Source organism: Oncorhynchus mykiss, chromosome 11 (assembly GCF_057628025.1).
Source record: "Oncorhynchus mykiss isolate SJ-2025 chromosome 11, ASM5762802v1, whole genome shotgun sequence".
Classification (NCBI taxonomy): Eukaryota; Metazoa; Chordata; class Actinopteri; order Salmoniformes; family Salmonidae; genus Oncorhynchus; species Oncorhynchus mykiss.
Window position 1 is genome coordinate 53,887,501 of NC_143032.1, and position 18,383 is coordinate 53,905,883.

Here is an 18,383-nt window from a genome sequence, read left to right on the forward strand (position 1 = left end):
ATGTACTGTACATAGGGCTGACACTGAGCTAGGTTTTTATGCTTCCTATTTCTCTGCTTGAGACAAACACTGGGATACAAATATAGCTGCAGCAGCACCATGGTCCTCTGAAGTCCACGCATCCAGGGCTGACACGACCTGGGAACGATGTGGATGACACATCCCTCCCACTCACGGTCGGATCCCTCATCTATGACTTCCATCCCTGGTTACACAACCACTAGCTAGGACAGAGAGACGGAGAGATGAAGCTACTGAACGCCTACACACCCCCTCCCACAGGGGCAGAGCACAGCGTCACACAGCCTCCTATTCCTCTCTCTGCTCACTGAGCTAGCGCTTCATAACAAAAGAACAGTCCAGTATCTTCTGCCTGATTTATACTCCACTTAATCACAGTAGCTGCTGAAGTGTGGTTGTCACCTGTAATTGATTGTTGAGGACCGAGGAGAGTTATGTGTTTTGGGGCATATATGAGAGAGAGGGAGATTATTTCACTTTCTTTGGCAATGTAAACATGTGTTTCCCATGCCAATAAAGCCTGTGGAATTGAATTGAATTGAGAACATGAGAAACTAGACTCTCCATGAACACATTCTAGTAACATTCGAGTGTTGTACACTGAGCAGGATGGGTGTGAGCGTGAGTCACACCTGTTTCTGGTTGTTGAGGTGCATCTCACGGTCAGCCACCTCGCGGCGGAGGCGGTCCACGTCCTGGCCCAGCTGCAGGCGCTCCTCCGTCTCGTCTGTGGCCTCGTCCAGCTGCTTGGACAGATAGAAGTTCTGTCTGTTCAGCTCAGAGTTCTCCTGGGTCAACTGGGTCAGCTGCTCCTCCAGGTCTGTGATCACCTGAGGGAGGGATGGAGAAGAATTACACTAGGTTCATTACCAGCATCTCAACACAACAGTATATGTTTTCAATGTATACTACGATGTAGTGATGTAGTGGTGGACCTGTTCATCATGTAGTGAAATAGAAGGACCAATCAATGGGAAGGGGGGAGGAGGGCATTAAGACTCATCATTTAAATGAACGGTGATGAACGTTGACGGACAAGAGTGAAAAGTCCTCACCAGAGCGTATGGATTTCATCGAAACCCGCACAGCGTTTCGTTGGATTACCGAACACTTGAGACGATCACCGTGAGTTTCCTTCAGTGAATGCTGCGTACATTACAGCCCGCTAAGGCAACCATTTTGCAATTAGAGATACATATCCATGGAAACATGATTATCTTAGACAGCCTTCATGTCACTCTCCAGGGCTGAGCAGGGAACTGCATCATCTATTCATCTGCACCATTATGTCCTCTTAATCAGCCAGCATACTAGTGCATACCCTATGCAAATGAAGGTTAGAGGTTTCTGAAGCTGAGTTAGATGTTATTCCTCTCTCTGGGGAGCCGGCTGCTCTGTACCGTGCAGGACGACAGGGCAGAGGAGTGAACAAACATCAGTCATCTCTCTCTAGCAGGCCCTAGGGGCTGAGGACTGACAGAAATGTCAAAATGCTCAGAAGAGATGGGAGGTCAACAACGGGACTGATAAGCCGGGATCTGTTCATCAGCAATGTACTCTCTCCATCCTACTGGGTGCTCATGATAACACACACACACACACACACACACTCCAGGACAAGCCATGTTTGAAGCTCTGTAGTTTCCTTAAAGGACACACAGAAACACAGGACAGTCTAGTAGCAGAACCCGGGTTAGATTAACACTGGTGCTAGCATCCAGGTGTTTGTGATTTATTACAGTGGGTTTGGTTAGAATTCACTACCCTCTGAAGATGTGTAAACAAAGCCTAGCCAATTCCCAACAACAGCCAAAGGACCCAGACCTTCACCTCCAGGCATGTTACATAACACTTGTCATCAGTACATAACAGTATCTATTATTGATACACTACTACCTCATGTCAATGCAACCTTGCCCGTGTTTCATTTCTGCTGTTTTTGAATGGTGCAGGGCTGCAAGAAGCACTGTGTTATCAATGATCTAAACAGAACAAACAGAATACACAGAAATAGACATGGGGGGGGGGGGGGGGCCAGGCGTAACAATCTCAATTTTGTTTCCGAACTTGGGAATGATTGCCTGAATATCGGCCAGCCGAATCTAGGAAGAATACTCTTTCTCAACAGCTTGCGAGTGGGAGGATCACAAAAGTAGGGCAAGGGGATAAAGAGAGACCATTATGTATTAACCACAGTGAGACCCAGCAGTGATTCAAACAATGTGACTTTGAAGGTTTTTAAATCCCTCACCACAACACAATAACCTCATCTTCCCAGGGTTAGTTTTCATGCGCTCGCTGACAAAGAGATATGAAAAGATATGGGTATATATTATTCATCACATCAACCTAAATACAAGACTTAGTTCTATTCTTGGCAAAAAAGATATGGAGGAACCGCATAAAACAAATTGATATTTTTCTAAATAGTAGAAATAGCAGTGGGGATTGAAAACAGACGGATAACCTAATTGATGCTCTACTTTTTTCCTGGAAAAACAAAGGCCTCACTGAGCGTGATGGCTGGAAACACGGCCAATGGAAATCTGTAATAGCTGATCTTATCTGATTCAACTCAGTTAATGCCTTCGAATCCTGAAAGGAGTGAGAGAGAATAGAAGGAGAGAGAAAGAGAGGGTAAAGAGAGGTAGCAGAGAGAGAGAGAAAAGGTGATACAAAGGGGTGGCCTACCGCACAGCTGTCTCTGAGCGCATCATACTTGCGCTGGATCTCGTCTCGGTGGGCCTACCAGACAGAGAGAGAGAGACAGGTTTGGTGGCTGTACTGTACGTCATAATATCACAGTAATAACAGCAGACTGGTATGGGTGTCCCTCCTGCACTCACTCTGAGAACACAGATCTCCTCCTCAGCCTCAGCGGTGGTGTCCTCCAGCTCTGACTTGGCCTGCTGCAGCTGACTCTCCACGGAGTGGCGTGCCGCCTGCAGCCCGCTGATCTGAGACACCCTCTCCTGCAGCGACAGAGTCAGCTCTGTCACCTGACGTTTGATCTCCAGCTTCTGCTCCTCGTGCTCCAAGCCCATCTAACGACACGAGGGACAAACAGAGAGAAGGGAGAGACAGAAAGGAGTCAGGAAGAGGAAGTAGGGATCCAGATGGGTCAGTGAGTCAGAAAGATGCTGATCTGGCAAATCAACAACCCACAGTGGAGCTTGACCTTTCACCTTACATGACCCCTCTATCTGGCATCCCTCTCTGCCCAACCCGTCGACTGCTCCCCTGGCCCTCTTTTCCTCCTCCTCTTTTCACCTTCCTCCCCTCTCCTCCTTCCTGTGACCCCAACCTTCCTCCCCTCTCCTCCTTCCTGTGACCCCAACCGTCCTCCCCTCTCCTCCTTCCTGTGACCCCAACCTTCCTCTCCTCCTTCCTGTGACCCCAACCTTCCTCCCCTCTCCTTCTTCCTGTTACCCCAACCTTCCTCCCCTCTCCTCCTTCCTGTGACCCCAACCGTCCTCCCCTCTCCTCTTTCCTGTGACCCCAACCTTCCTCCCCTCTCCTCCTTCCTGTGACCCCAACCTTCCTCCCCTCTCCTCCTTCCTGTGACCCCAACCTTCCTCCCCTCTCCTCCTTCCTGTGACCCCAACCTTCCTCCCCTCTCTTCTCCTCCTTCCTGTGACCCCAACCTTCCTGCCCTCTCCTCTTTCCTGTGACCCCAACCTTCCTGCCTTCTCCTCCTTCCTGTGACCCAACCATCCTGCCCTCTCCTCTCCTCCTTCCTGTGACCCCAACCCTCCTCCCCTCTCCTCTCCTCCTTCCTGTGACCCCAACCTTCCTGCCCTCTCCTCCTTCCTGTGACCCCAACCTTCCTGCCTTCTCCTCCTTCATGTGACCCCAACCTTCCTCCCCTCTCCTCTCCTCCTTCCTGTGACCCCAACCTTCCTCCTCTCTCCTCCTTCCTGTGACCCCAACCTTCCTCCACTCTCCTCCTTCATGTGACCCCAACCTTCCTCCCCTCTCCTCCTTCCTGTGACCCCAACCTTCCTCCACTCTCCTCCTTCATGTGACCCCAACCTTCCTCCCCTCTCCTCCTTCCTGTGACCCCAACCTTCCTACCCTCTCCTCCCCTGTCTGCCCTCGTCCTCTCCCCATCTCCTCTTTCCTCTCTCCTCACCTCTCTCAACCTCGTCTCCAGCTCCAGCACTCGGCTCTTGTTGCTCTGCTCCTGCTGGCTTATCTTCTCCAGATGTTCCTCCAGCTTGGCATTCTGGGCCTCCAGTTTCCCAGCCTGGGACTCCAGGTAGAACTTCTGCTGCCTCAGCTCCGAGATCATCTCCTCCTGGGCTTTCCTGTCCGGCCCAGACAGATAAATAGACACGCAGCACAGTCAGTAGACAATCTTCCTAACTAACTAATTAACTATGTAACTAACTGAGATAGTCCACAACACTCACATGTTCTTCTGGGTGTAGATGCTGCTGTTGGCTGCCAGTTTGTTGGCCTCAGACAGCTCGGCAATCCTCTGCTCCAGGCTGGCCATCTTAGAGTCCATGGCATTGATGGTCTGGGATGGACAGAAGAGACACGTTTCAAAGCACATTTTCACGCAGCCTTAACATGTCTGACAGTTTGCATCGCATTTATAAAGTATCAAATGCTCACTACTATTGTCAGAACAACACAGCACATGTACGATACATCACAGTTTCCTGGCAAAAGGTTATTGGAACTTTGTATTAAACCAAGTCAGCGTGGTTAATGTGAAAAATAAACCAGGTCCATGTGATTATTGTAAAAATCGTCCTGGCCACATCCTAACTAGCTTGGGCAGCTCTTACCGCCTTCTGCTCGCTGATGATGCAACACTTCTCCTGGACCTCCTCCTCATACTTGCTCTGACTGGATTCCAGCATCTCCTTATCTGCCATGTCTGCCTTCATCTGGTTCTCCAGAACCTTGTCAATATAAGAGAGATACAACACAGGATCAACCATGCTAGAGCTCAGGATCAGAGGCCCAGAACCGGGATCCAAGGAACCTGCCCAGGAGATCTGTGCTCCAGTTATAGCCGACAACCTCCCCTAACAATGTAAACACACCAGTAGCCCATAACATTCTACAGTGCAGAATGTTTGTGATGAACAGTGGAGGTCCCTTGAGGCTCTACCTTGATTTTCTCATCATAGAGCTTCTCCTTCTGCTCCATGTGTGTTTCCACTCGTTGTCCTGTGGACTGGCTCTCACGAAGACTCTCCTCCAGGTGCTATGCAAACAAACACACACACACATGTTACAGTACAGTACATTGTTAATTCACCCTTTTCAATTCAGGACCCAAACACCATGAAATTATTCAGTACAGCAAGGATAAAATGCTACAAATAATTGTTCTCAGGAAAAGAAAACAAACACTTTTGGGTCTGAGACAGAGAGAGAGAGAGAGCTATAAATAATCTCCAGAGAGGGAAGGCCCGAATCCTAATGTGAGATTCACGCTCATAACGTGGAGGTACGCTAACACTACACATGTGCTTGCAGATCTCAATTAGGATTTGGCACAAACTGAATAACAAGTGTGTGTGAGTATGTGTGTGTAACTAAGACAGAGAGAGAGAGTGTGTGTGTGTGTGTGTAACTAAGAGAGAGAGTGTGTGTGTGTGTGTGTGTATGTGTGTGTAACTAAGAGAAAGAGTTTGTGTATGTGTGTGCAACTACGAGAGAGAGTGTGTGTGTATGTGTGTGTAACTAAGAGATAGAGTGTGTGTGAACATTTGAACATCTTGGCCATGTTCTGTTATAATCTCCACCCGGCACAGCCAGAAGAGGACTGGCTACCCCACATAGCCTGGTTCCTCTCTAGGTTTCTTCCTAGGTTTTGGCCTTTCTAGGGAGTTTTTCCTAGCCACCGTGCTTCTACACCTGCATTGCTTGCTGTTTGGGGTTTTAGGCTGGGGTTCTGTACAGCACTTTGAGATATCAGCTGATGTAAGAAGGGCTATATAAATACGTTTGATTTGATTTGATTTGTGTGTGTGTAACTAAGAGAGAGAGAGTGTGTGTATGTGTGTGTAACTAAGAGAAAGAGTTTGTGTATGTGTGTGCAACTACGAGAGAGTATATGTGTGTATGTGTGTGTAACTAAGAGAGAGAGTGTGTGTGTGTGTGTGTGTGTGTGTGTGTGTGTGTGTGTGTGTGTGTGTGTGTGTGTGTGTGTGTGTGTGTGTGTGTGTGTGTGTGTGTAACTAAGAGAGAGAGAATGTATGTATGTGTGTGTAACTAAGAGAAAGAGTTTGTGTATGTGTGTGCAACTACGAGAGAGAGTGTGTGTGTATGTGTGTGTAACTAAGAGAGCGTATGTGTGTGTAACTAAGAGAGAGAGAGAGTGTGTGTGTGTGTGTGTGTGTGTGTGTGTAACTAAGAGAGAGAGAGAGAGAGAGAGAGAGTGTGTGTGTGTGTGTGTGTGTGTGTGTGTGTGTGTGTGTGTGTGTGTGTGTGTGTGTGTGTGTGTGTGTGTGTGTGTGTGTGTGTGTGTAACTAAGAGAGAGTGTGTGTGTGTGTAACTAAGAGAGCGAGTGTGTGTATGTGTGTGTAACTAAGAGAGAGAGAGAGTGTGTGTGTGTGTGTGTGTGTGTGTGTGTGTGTGTGTGTGTGTGTGTGTAACTAAGAGATAGTGTGTGTGTATGTGTGTGTAACTAAGAGAGAGAGAGTGTGTGTGTATGTGTGTGTAACTAAGAGAGAGATAGTGTGTGTGTATGTGTGTGTAACTAAGAGAGAGAGAGTGTGTGTGTATGTGTGTGTAACTAAGAGAGCGAGTGTGTGTGTATGTATGAGCACTGAGAACACATACTCCCGGAGGGCTTTGTGATGCTCACTCGGATGGAGAGCAATCCTCCAACGAAGGGCAAAGTTGTGAGGACCGGAGGGGGGCTGAGTTGCCCTCTTTCCCCTCCCCTTACCATGATTTTATCAGCCATCTGCTGGATCTGCTGGGCCTTGCTCTGCATGTCCTCCTTCAGCTTACACTCCCTGCGCTCCACTATCTCCAGCCTCTTCACCTGGTTCTCCAGGGTCTTCCTGCCATCCTACATACACACACACACACACACACACACACACACACACACACACACACACACACACACACACACACACACACACACACACACACACACACACACACACACACACACACACACACACACAGACACACATCACTCAGGCTAGAGAACATCTGCTGCCAACAGTAACAGGGAGTTTCAATTAGTCCTTTCTTTGCAGTTATTGTCTAATGTGTGTCAGTACTGCATACCTCTGTCTCCCTCAGGCGTCTGCGGAGGCTGTCACTGGAGTCCTCCTTGGTCTGCAGCCTCTCCAGCTCACGCTCCATGCGCTCCTTAGCCACCCGAATACTATGGAGGAGATCTGTGGTCTCACTACTTCCCTTCACTGCCTGTGTTATGGACCGGGGTACAACAAACACGGTCTGTCATCTATCTTACATTGAAATAACTTTAAACTGTTGTGGTTCAAACGGTAAAGACTTGATTGATAATTGAATCCATGAATAGCGTAGAGTACTGGGTGAAAATGTGATTGATTGATAATTGAATCCATGAATAGCATAGAATACTGGGTGAAAATGTGATTGATTGTGCCCATACAGCTTAGAGAATTCCATTTGGATTTTAAAAAATGATCACTTTTACGAAAAGGGTATTAAATGTATATTCATCTCTATAAAACCTAATAAATGGAGAAACCAGCCAATGTCTGACAGGGGCAGAATAGTTTGAACGCTGGCAATGAATCTGAAACAAAGTACTGATGGTTTTAGCGGAGACAGTTGAATTACTCTCAGGCCACAACTCAGCATCTGCTTCACAGGACAATCAGGAGTTGACACGCATCATTAGCAGGAGAGAAAGAGGACTTTTCACATGTCTGTGTGTGGTGAACATATCTTCTCCCCTTACAGCATATGCTGAATATGAATTAATTATCCAGCAAGTTTTCAACCAAAATATTCTACCTTGGCAAGCTTATCTTGGAGATCCTGAATTTTCACTTGCTGTTCAGTATTGGTCTGAAACAGAAAGAGAAAGATAGAGAACATCATCCTTTTAAGCTGCACATTCCTTGGTCCCTAAGAGTTTTACACCCAAGCCATCTTCATTGTTTCACTCATAATAACTTTTGTTTTATAATTTGGCATTTGTCTCCTAACCATTGACTGAACAGCATTCCTTGAAGGACCATATCGAACCATATAGGATGTCAACATGTGAGCCAATGGAACTGAAGCGGTACCTTCTCCAGCTTTGACAGAAGCTCCTCCGTGTCAGTTTTGCCTTGCTCCTTAGCCTGTAAGACAAAAAGCTGAAAATCAGTCAAACCAACACATGCCTTTCAACTTCTCTGAACGTGGGTCTGAGCCAAGAGATCAATATCAGTGTGAACAGCTACAGAACCTTCTGCATCCTCTGTTGATAGTCAGCTGCTTTCCTCTTCAGCTCCTCGCTGGTCTGACGAGACTCCTTCAGCTCCGACTCGTACAGGTCGCTACGGCGGCGGGCTGCAGACAGGTCCTCCTCCAGCTGCCTGATGGCCACGCGCATCTCTTCCAGCTGGGCATGGTACTCCTGCAGAGGGATGCGAGAGGAACGAGGAATGAGAGAGAGGGATAGCGGAGGAGTGCAGAGGTGAAAGACATGAGGAGAAGGATGAGTGCCAAAAAAGAAAGAAAAGTACATAGAAAGGAACGGAAAGCATCGCAGAAAGAGATTAGATAGGCAGACATGAGAGAGGGAGGGATGGGGAGGGGAGGTACAACGAATAGACAGAAAAGGACATACTGTGTAATGGAATCTATTGAACAAAGCATTATGGAACAAGGAAAGGTAGGGCAGAGAAGAAGTGCATCAGCTAAAATCCATTAGTGTCCTTCTCTTCTAAAGTTGTAATGAATGATTAGCTATGGCTAACAGCTTTCATTTCCATCTCGTGGTCTGGTCACGGGGCATGCAGCAGTCCTGTCAACCAGGCTGGTTAGGACTAGCAGAGGCTAATGAAAAGTAGCATGGTCTCTGTGCCTGGGAAGGGTGAGGACACCCTGACAATGGAACACGACAGGCGCAGCAGATAACATCAGCAGCACCAGCCAGCGCCTCCTTAGCCCCTTTTCATTTCAAAGTTCTCCTCCTGTTTCCATCCAGTTTCAAACCTTGCTAAGTGTTCCTCCATCAACCCTTAAAGCGTGTCTCCGAGGACGTCCACCTGTTGTCTACAGTAAGTGACAGGAAGACACTTCATGAGTCATTAACTATTATAATAAGAAAATGTCATGTGTAAGAAATGACTCAAGCCGTGTTTTAAAAATTAAAATGAAAGACAAGGGAATTTCATAATCAAGTACAATTTCCTCCCAAATGATGTTTGGACCTCCTTATAATGTTAATTAAGATACAAAAAGCATTTACTATTTGAGTAAATGATGATTGGCATTGTCAATTAGGATTCATGGCATGAAGCTATGAATTGAGGAAGAAAAAGGTAAACAGTAAATTAAATTGATAATTAAGGTTTTCACTTGAGCAATACTTGCATCGACTGAATAAACCTAAAACCACAGGTACCTTTCGTTTAATCTCTTTGTAGAGTCAAATTCAAATCCATTTCAAGTAGGAAAGAATCTTCATACAAAATGACAGTGTGTTTCGCCAGCATATCAGTTCCTCAGTGTCCCCAGTCCCCTAGGTCCCTGACTGGATCACAGCAAATCTCTGGCAGCCCTAAACATCAATTAGCAGGAGAACTGATCTAGGCCTGGGCTTAAGTACAGAGCTGAGTGATACCCATGGAGGAGGAGGGAGGAGTGAGCCAGGGGCAGGAAGGAGTGGATAGGATTAAAGAGAGAGAGAGCGAAAAGGGGGAATACAGGGTGAATAGAATGGAACAGTGCACGCCAGAAGAGCTGATTCAGAGTGTGAGTTACCTAACTCACACACACATGCAAACGCACACACACAATCACACAGAAAGTCCCTCCCTATCGTCCCGACCTGCACAGTCCCACTGGGAGCTTCAAATGCAGTAGGTGTAGCCCTGACAGGGAGAGTGATAGTTCTGCTGTAGCCTCTCAAGATGGGGGAGACTAATCCATGGTACTGTGGGGGAAAAAACACTGCCTTGCCTCTAACGCTTCACTCTGCCTTACAGAACAGAATAATCATTCCTTTCAGTCATCTTCAGACATGTTGTATGTGCCAAAGGTAAGTTTGCTGACAAAGTGGTCAAATGAAGCTTACTTTAGGTAGGCCTTAGAACTGGATTAAACCTACCTATCACAAATACAATACTAAGAGGTAGAATAGTTGTCTTATCCCAGTTATAGTCTGTCAGCCTGCGTGCTTTGTGTTCAGTGTTAGGGATCGGTTCCAATTAGCCTAGTGTTTAATTCTCACTGCTTCTCAGAATTACGGAATTTGCATGTACTGATTGTCTTGCAATGGATTTCTCTTTCTCTCACTGAAAAGCATGTATTGCTCATATCCCCAATCTTCCATGTTTGTTGAGCCAACACTGAATACATTCTGCATAAATATGAACATGACTTCCAGCCTCCTAAAACAGAGCATGGGTGAGAGGCACTGTTCAAGACCTTATGCAGCCTTCAAAATCAAGCAGGAAAGTACCTCTGCAAATATCCAATAGCCTAACTCCTTCGCATGTATGACAATTACGAACCACTTTATGAACTTGAACTCTAAGTGGGTCAATCATTTCCATAGCTAATTCCCAGGTTTGCATTAGCCGTATCAGTAAGCGGTAACGATACCACCACGGGGGACCATGGAGTGGGTGTGAAGACAACAGTACAGTGGTGAAACACCAACACCCTGGTTCCCATAATGTAAGATCCAAAACCCCATCGCCTCATCACGACAGGCTGCCCACTGCATCAGCGGCACTGCACACTCTCCACTTCTAGGTATGGATGGTTCACATTGCCATGGCAACCATTGCGCTATAGCGCCTGTGCCTGGTAACCACTGCCAGGGATTCTGCTCTGTGCCGTGGAGGGGGGGGGGGGGGGGGGGGGGGGCTTTTTCATACTGTCTAACTGTCCTCTGCTGTCAATCTTTCAATATCTTAATTCACGAACTTGGAAACCCTTCACCAAATCAGATCATTGTTGTATCCGCATTGCACACACACACACACACGCACACAAGCACACACACACACACACACAAACCCCCCACGCACAAACACAAAAACTCACACACACAAAGAGACACACACACACACACACACTATTTGGATAATGGTGGGCTGAACGTGACTCTATCCTTCCTCTACACTCCTCAATCAGCAGAGACTCAGGAGACACTACATCACTCCTGAAAGAGGCGAGTGATAAACACACAGGAGACGCCTTGATGTACTGGGGCGCTGAGCTATGCAAAGGCACGCCACTACTAGAGAGATATCCACTGAGACTTTCTTTATGGTCAGGACAAGTCCTGTGTGCACGGCAGAGTGCGTTTGAGTTCACGCCCACTGTTGGACACCATACTGCAAACTCCTAGTAAATTGTCAATGCTGACACTCACAGAAGGCTGGCGCTACTAGAACGTCTGTTTCAGACTTCTATTATGTGGCACTCAAGGCTTTTTCTCTATTATCTGAGAATGAAACAACAGTAACAACACTAATTCACATGAATTTGGTTCCATGTAGTCAGGAATCCAGACCCGGGTGTTTAACAGTCTACTGACTCCACCTACACAGGGAGCAGTGGATAAGCCTCAACACCCTCCTCCTCTGTAATTAACCCGGCTTTGACAGGGTAGCACTCTCCTCGCACCCCACACGACTCACACCCCATAGGGATGGGCAATCAACCCTCGACAGCACATCCCTCCACAGCACTCTGGGTAGAAGTTGCCCGTAGGCACTGAGCTAGGATCAGCTTACCCTCCCCAAATCTTAACCCTAAACATTACAGTTAAACAGCGTTTAGAGGCAACTTTGTGTTACTTCCTCCACCACCCACAACCCCTGCCAGGCATCTGATGCCCCACAGGAGGCGCTCTCCTCTACCTGTTCTTTGATCTCCTGCAGCTTGTTGCTCTGCTCCCGGATGCCGTGGAGGAGCTGCAGCGCCTTGTCGTCTTCCTGGGAAACCTCCATACGGGCCTGCTCCAGACTGAGCTTCAGACTCTGAAACACACACATAAAACTCAGCAAAGAACAGAAACGGACCATTTTCAGGACCCTGTCTTTCAAAGATAATTCCTAAAAATCCAAATAGCTTCACAGATCTTCATTGTAAAGGGTTTAAACACGGTTTCCCATGCTTGTTCAATGAACCATAAACAATTAATGAACATGCACCTGTGGAACGGTCGTTAAGACACTAACAGCTTACAGACGGTAGGCAATTAAGGTCACAGTTATGAAAACTTAGGACACTAAAGAGGCCTTTCTACTGACTCTGAAAAACACCAAAAGAAAGATGCCCTGGGTCCCTGCTCATCTGCGTGTACGTGCCTTAGGCATGCTGCAAGGAGGCATGAGGACTGCAGATGTGGCCAGGGCCATAAATTGCAATGTCCGTACTGTGAGACGCCTAAGACAGTGCTACAGGGAGACAGGACGGACAGCTGATCATCCTTGCAGTGGCAGACCACGTGTAACAACACCTGCACAGGATCAGTACATCTGAACATCACACCTGCGGGACAGGTACAGGATGGCAACAACAACTGCCCGAGTTACACCAGGAACGTATAATCCCTCCATCAGTGCTCAAACTGTCCGCAATAGGCTGAGAGAGGCTGGACTGAGGGCTTGTAGGACTGCGCAGCAGGTCCTCACCAGACATCACCGGCAACAATGTTGCCTATGGGCACAAACCCACCGTCGCTTGACCAGTTTATTATCTATCGTCGAAGGAATAAGCGTTACACCGAGGCCTGTGCTCTGGAGCAGGATCGATTTAGAGGATCGATCATCGGACTGAGCTTTTTGTCATTGCAGGCAATCTCAATGCTGTGCGTTAAAGGGAAGACATCCTCCTCCCTCATGTGGTACCCTTCCTGCAGACTCATCCTGACATGACACTCCAGCATGACAATGCCACCAGCCATACTGCTTGTTCTGTGCATGATTTCATGCAAGACAGGAATGTCATTGTTCTGCCAGCGAAGAGCCTGGATCTCAATCCTATTGAGCACGTCGGGGACGTTTTGGATCGGAGGGTGAGGGCTAGGGCCATTCTCTCCAGAAATGTCCAGGAATTTGCAGGTGACGTGGTGGAAGTAGGGTAACATCTCACAACAAGAACTGGCACATCTGGTGCAGTCCATGAGGAGGAGATGCACTGCAGTACTTAATGCAGCTGATGGCCACACCAGATACTGACTGTTACTTTGATTTTGACCCCACATTTGTTCAGGGACACATTATTCAATTTCTGTTAGTCACATGTCTGAACTTGTTCAGTTTATGTCTCAGTTGTTGAATCTTGTTATGTTCATACAAATATTTACACGTTAAGTTTGCTGAAAGTAAACGAAGTTGACAGTGAAAGGACGTTTCTTTTTTTGCTGAGTTTATATAAAGCCTGTTGGTAACACCGCATGTAGTACACAAGAGCATAGTACCTATCTGCTTTACAGAATCACACACACACACACACACACACACACACACCCATAGTACCTATCTGCTTTACAGAATCACACACACACAAACACACACACACACACAGGATCTTGGGCCACTCACGGTGCACTCGGTTATGTAGGTAGCCAGGTCTTGCTCCAGGATGGTCCTTTGTGTCTCTGAGGCTTTCAGCTCCACATCCTTCTGCTGCAGCACTGACTCCAGATCAGACATCTTACTCTGGACTAGAGAGATCTCCTGTTCCATCTGAATACAGCAACATGGAGGACAGCTTTATTTGTCCATTTCAGCATTAGTTCATCTTCCCAAAGTCAACTGAACTCTTGCAGGTGACCACAACCTTACATTACTGTAATAAACATGGCCATTTATAATAAACCAAAGGACTGAAGTTGATTGTGCAAAGCATTTCCTTGATCACAGCGATTGGGATTGAAGAAGGCTTTGCAGCAGTGCTTCACAGGAAAGCACGTGAAAGACAACAGCACATTTAAGTCCATTATGTAAAAAGAAATGACCGTTGCCAAATCTCCTTTGAACCCAGCCTACTATGAAGAAATTGTGAGGTAAAAATCTTTAAGGAAAATTCCACCCAAAAACTACAATCAAGTTTTCAAGATATAGAACTTTCAAAATACAGCATCAGATGATGCTAAATGCACCGTGCCAGCTGAATTTCTGTATTCTGAAAGTTATACTGATTGAAATCTTGATTGCTGACATGCAAAACATGTTGGGACTATATCAACAATAGACTAATGAACCCAATATCAAAACCTCGTTTTTTTTTTTTGGGGGGGGGGGGTTCCTTTAAGCTATAGGAAGCTATTTCTGTACCTCCTAAGCCAAGCTGCTCATCTCAGTATGTGTGGTTTAAGAGATGAGCCAGTTGGGTGATGGATGGATGCAATTAAAGAAGCCATTAGAGCCCCTGAGGAGCACTGAGAGTCACGGGTGCAGGGCCGTCAACTGTGTCACAGATACACAATCACAGTGCATACTGGAGTGCATAGACTACATGCTGTGTTGGAGTGCTACCGCTAACACAATCACAACATAACACACAAAAAAAAGGTTATGGTATGGAGTCCCAGCACTGGGTAGCAACACAAGGCACCACAGTAATGTGGAGTGACAACACAGACACCACATAACAACAGTAGTCTCAAATCAGAGAACCATCAGTCAGTCACAGGACATGAACACATAATCATAGACACACACAGAGTAACTTGACACACACAGAGTAACTTGACACACACAGAGTAACTTGACACACACAGAGTAACTTGACACACACAGAGTAACTTGACACACACAGAGTAACTTGACACACACAGAGTAACTTGACACACACAGAGTAACTTGACACACACAGAGTATATCAAACATAAGAGTACCTGTGACATGTGTCTTGTGTCTCTCAATGCTCTCTGTATTTAGTGTCTTGATGTCTTTAGCGGGTCTTATCTAGAGAGCTGAGGGCTGTAACCACTAATCTGCAGGAGAAAAAAAGAGCGTGGGAGAGAGACTAATTGCAGTAAACACTCTATATACACAATCTCTCCTGAAAGCTGTGGGGCTTTTATTTACAGCACTTACCTTTTCATGTCATTATGTTATACCACACCACCTTTTACAGTTTATCAAATGGGAAATTATTAGCACCATTGAATTGATGTTTAATGTCGTGACAACATTACATAAATGGACTTTCACATTCCTTTTCCAACATGTTGTAGCTTGTATAGGAAACAGGGTTAAGAGCAGAAAACCCCATACTAAAGCTGCCTTTAGTGCCATTCATAATCATCATTGAATGTTATCTTCTAATCAAACAATTAAGGTAAATAAACAATTAAACTAATCAAGTGAAACGCAAGTCAAAGAATTCAAAAAAACGACATGAGCCCCTTCATGCCCATGTTCAAAACTCAGAAGTCAAAAATCCGTAATCAGACCAAACCCAACACTTGAGGGGCCAAAGTAGCACCAAACTCCACAGTAGCTCAATCTGCGATGCTTTACATTTCAAGGCACACTCCTTATATTACATAATCACACACATAATTAGCATCCATTCTGAGAACTACTTTTAATCACAGAGTGAAAAAACATAGAACCATACCGTGTGGACCATGCCGTATGGGTATATTCTGGAATAAGACAAACCTAAAAATAGAGTGTGATTCTGAGTGTGTGTGCACATGGCCGCCTCTTTAAGCACTATTCTCTATATTTGGCAGCCTTTGAGATGGAGAGGCAGGAGAATGAAGAAAAGAAGACTGTCACTGTCTATTAAGCATGGGCTTCTCTCCCACTCCTGCTCACAGCAGCAGCTCAGTGGAGGAGTTTGACAGCCACAGGCCCAGGGGTTTCACATAACATTCTGCATCCCATGATACAACGGAGACTATGGCTTCACACAGGACAATCACCAACCCCATAAGGTAACACTTCCCACATCGCATCCAAACAGACAGAGTAGCATATATCCATCATGTGAAAGGAACAATGAGCACTGTCTGCATGGAGTATAGCACTGCAGCCTTAGGCAATGTATATTTAATTGGTACATAACATTATTGATGCAATGCAAGACAGGGTTGATGCGCTCTGAGATATCCAGGCCCCATTCCCCAACACATGCAGAAACCACCAGAAACGTTTGAAATAGATAAACATATTTTTTTCATTTCCTGTTGTTTATATACAGTATCTCAAATCAGGAACTCTGTCATATCCTGTGTAATTTGTCAAAACTATTTGATAGATTTCTTATCATGGTGGAGTGGATTACTGTTTGATTTTGGGGTAGGCTGTCAACAGCATGTACTGTGTGACACTATCTGTTTTCTAATGATGTCAACAATGCGTCTGGCATAGAATCAGGTATTAGAATACACATTTAAGAGGATCTCTATGGCGTCTAGACGTATTTGATGTCATGAATATGATGTCTTTATGCCATGGGTAATGTCCATATTCACTTCGGTTCATTCTGTCTGCGGAAGGTTGACAGACAGGTTTTCAACCGAGCTACATTATCAGAGACGCAGAGCGGGCAACTTAACGGGTCACACATAATGGCTGACGACAACCAGATAAGGTTCATTTAAGCCTACATTTTGAAGTTTAATAGAGGAATCAGTAAGTAGCTTTAGAATGTTCCTAATTACACGTTGTTCAAAGGGAGGTTCTTCCTTAAGGTCAAATGTGACTGATATTAGGGCAGAAGTATGATTTGAAGTTTCAGCAAGTAATTCCAACTGGGTAATTGTTGTGGGATGTCAGCGTGCCATGAGCCTACTGCACGTGTAGAATCAGTGCCATGAAGGATGGTGCAGGCCGGCAAGTTGCTACAGTAGCCTAGCATGGAGTAGCAGATGGGGATCAGATCTGGCTGACTTGTTTCATTTCTCACCACCAGTCCATGATGAGCCAAGCGAGCAGGCTGTGCAACTGGGCTCATAATTACCTCCCAGAAAGCAATTACAAATAACTAATATTGTTTTTAAAAGCACCATTATAACTAGCGACATTACAGTCAGTCACCTCTGGCTGAGAAGGACTCGGTAGAACAGTGTTGGATTTGTTCATGTCTTGCTAAATTAATCTACCATAACTGGGAAGACCTTATACTGCATTTTTAATGCTGGAATACTTAATGGTGAAACTACCACGTCTAATATTACAACAGCAGATAAGTTACTGCAAACAACAAACACAGTTTTTTTTCTGCTTCGTGCATCATTGCACGCAAGATAGAACATAAGTATATCCTACTGGACACATACGTCAATTCAACGTCTATTTCACGTTGGTTCAAGATAATTTCCTTTAAATGACTTGGAAACAACGTTGATTCAAAAAGTGTGTGACCAGTGGGATGTAAGCCACTGCTGCTTTGTCAACAAAAACATTTCAGAACCATGCCGCTGTCTCAGGTGCTGCCCAGATTCAAAACATTTCAGAACCATGCCGCTGTCTCAGGTGCTGCCCAGATTCAAAACATTTCAGAACCATGCCGCTGTCTCAGATGCTGCCCAGATTCAAAACATTTCAGAACCATCCGCTGTCTCAGGTGCTGCCCAGATTCAAAACATTTCAGAACCATGCCGCTGTCTCAGGTGCTGCCCAGATTCAAAACATTTCAGGACCATGCCGCTGTCTCAGGTGCTGCCCAGATTCAAAACATTTCAGAACCATGCCGCTGTCTCAGGTGCTGCCCAGATTCAAAACATTTCAGAACCATGCCGCTGTCTCAGGTGCTGCCCAGATTCAAAACATTTCAGGACCATCCGCTGTCTCAGGTGCTGCCCAGATTCAAAACATTTCAGGACCATGCCGCTGTCTTAGGTGCTGCCCAGATTCAAAACATTTCAGAACCATGCCGCTGTCTCAGGTGCTGCCCAGATTCAAAACATTTCAGGACCATGCCGCTGTCTTAGGTGCTGCCCAGATTCAAAACATTTCAGAACCATCCGCTGTCTCAGGTGCTGCCCAGATTCAAAACATTTCAGAACCATGCCGCTGTCTCAGGTGCTGCCCAGATTCAAAACATTTCAGAACCATCCGCTGTCTCAGGTGCTGCCCAGATTCGAAACATTTCAGGACCATGCCGCTGTCTCAGGTGCTGCCCAGATTCAAAACATTTCAGAACCATGCCGCTGTCTCAGGTGCTGCCCAGATTCAAAACATTTCAGGACCATGCC

At 46.0% G+C, this 18,383-nt stretch overlaps 1 protein-coding gene across 4 annotated transcripts in view; it reads right to left on the reverse strand.

Moving 5' to 3' along the window:
- Window positions 1–18,383, reverse strand: part of citb (citron rho-interacting serine/threonine kinase b) — a 57,225-nt gene that overhangs the window by 25,292 nt on the left and 13,550 nt on the right. For all 4 annotated transcript variants that reach the window (XM_036935731.2, XM_036935734.2, XM_090190449.1 and 1 more), the window contains exons 2-16: window positions 15,069–15,167; window positions 13,771–13,914; window positions 12,082–12,201; window positions 8,448–8,618; window positions 8,287–8,340; window positions 8,009–8,062; window positions 7,289–7,429; window positions 6,936–7,061; window positions 5,147–5,242; window positions 4,818–4,934; window positions 4,434–4,543; window positions 4,154–4,328; window positions 2,868–3,065; window positions 2,713–2,766; window positions 654–851 (exon numbers count right to left, since the gene is read on the reverse strand). In XM_036935731.2, the coding sequence (XP_036791626.1) occupies window positions 654–851; window positions 2,713–2,766; window positions 2,868–3,065; window positions 4,154–4,328; window positions 4,434–4,543; window positions 4,818–4,934; window positions 5,147–5,242; window positions 6,936–7,061; window positions 7,289–7,429; window positions 8,009–8,062; window positions 8,287–8,340; window positions 8,448–8,618; window positions 12,082–12,201; window positions 13,771–13,914; window positions 15,069–15,077 (1,767 nt within the window). In that variant the 5' untranslated portion in view covers window positions 15,078–15,167. The remainder of the gene's footprint in view (window positions 1–653; window positions 852–2,712; window positions 2,767–2,867; window positions 3,066–4,153; window positions 4,329–4,433; window positions 4,544–4,817; window positions 4,935–5,146; window positions 5,243–6,935; window positions 7,062–7,288; window positions 7,430–8,008; window positions 8,063–8,286; window positions 8,341–8,447; window positions 8,619–12,081; window positions 12,202–13,770; window positions 13,915–15,068; window positions 15,168–18,383) is intronic.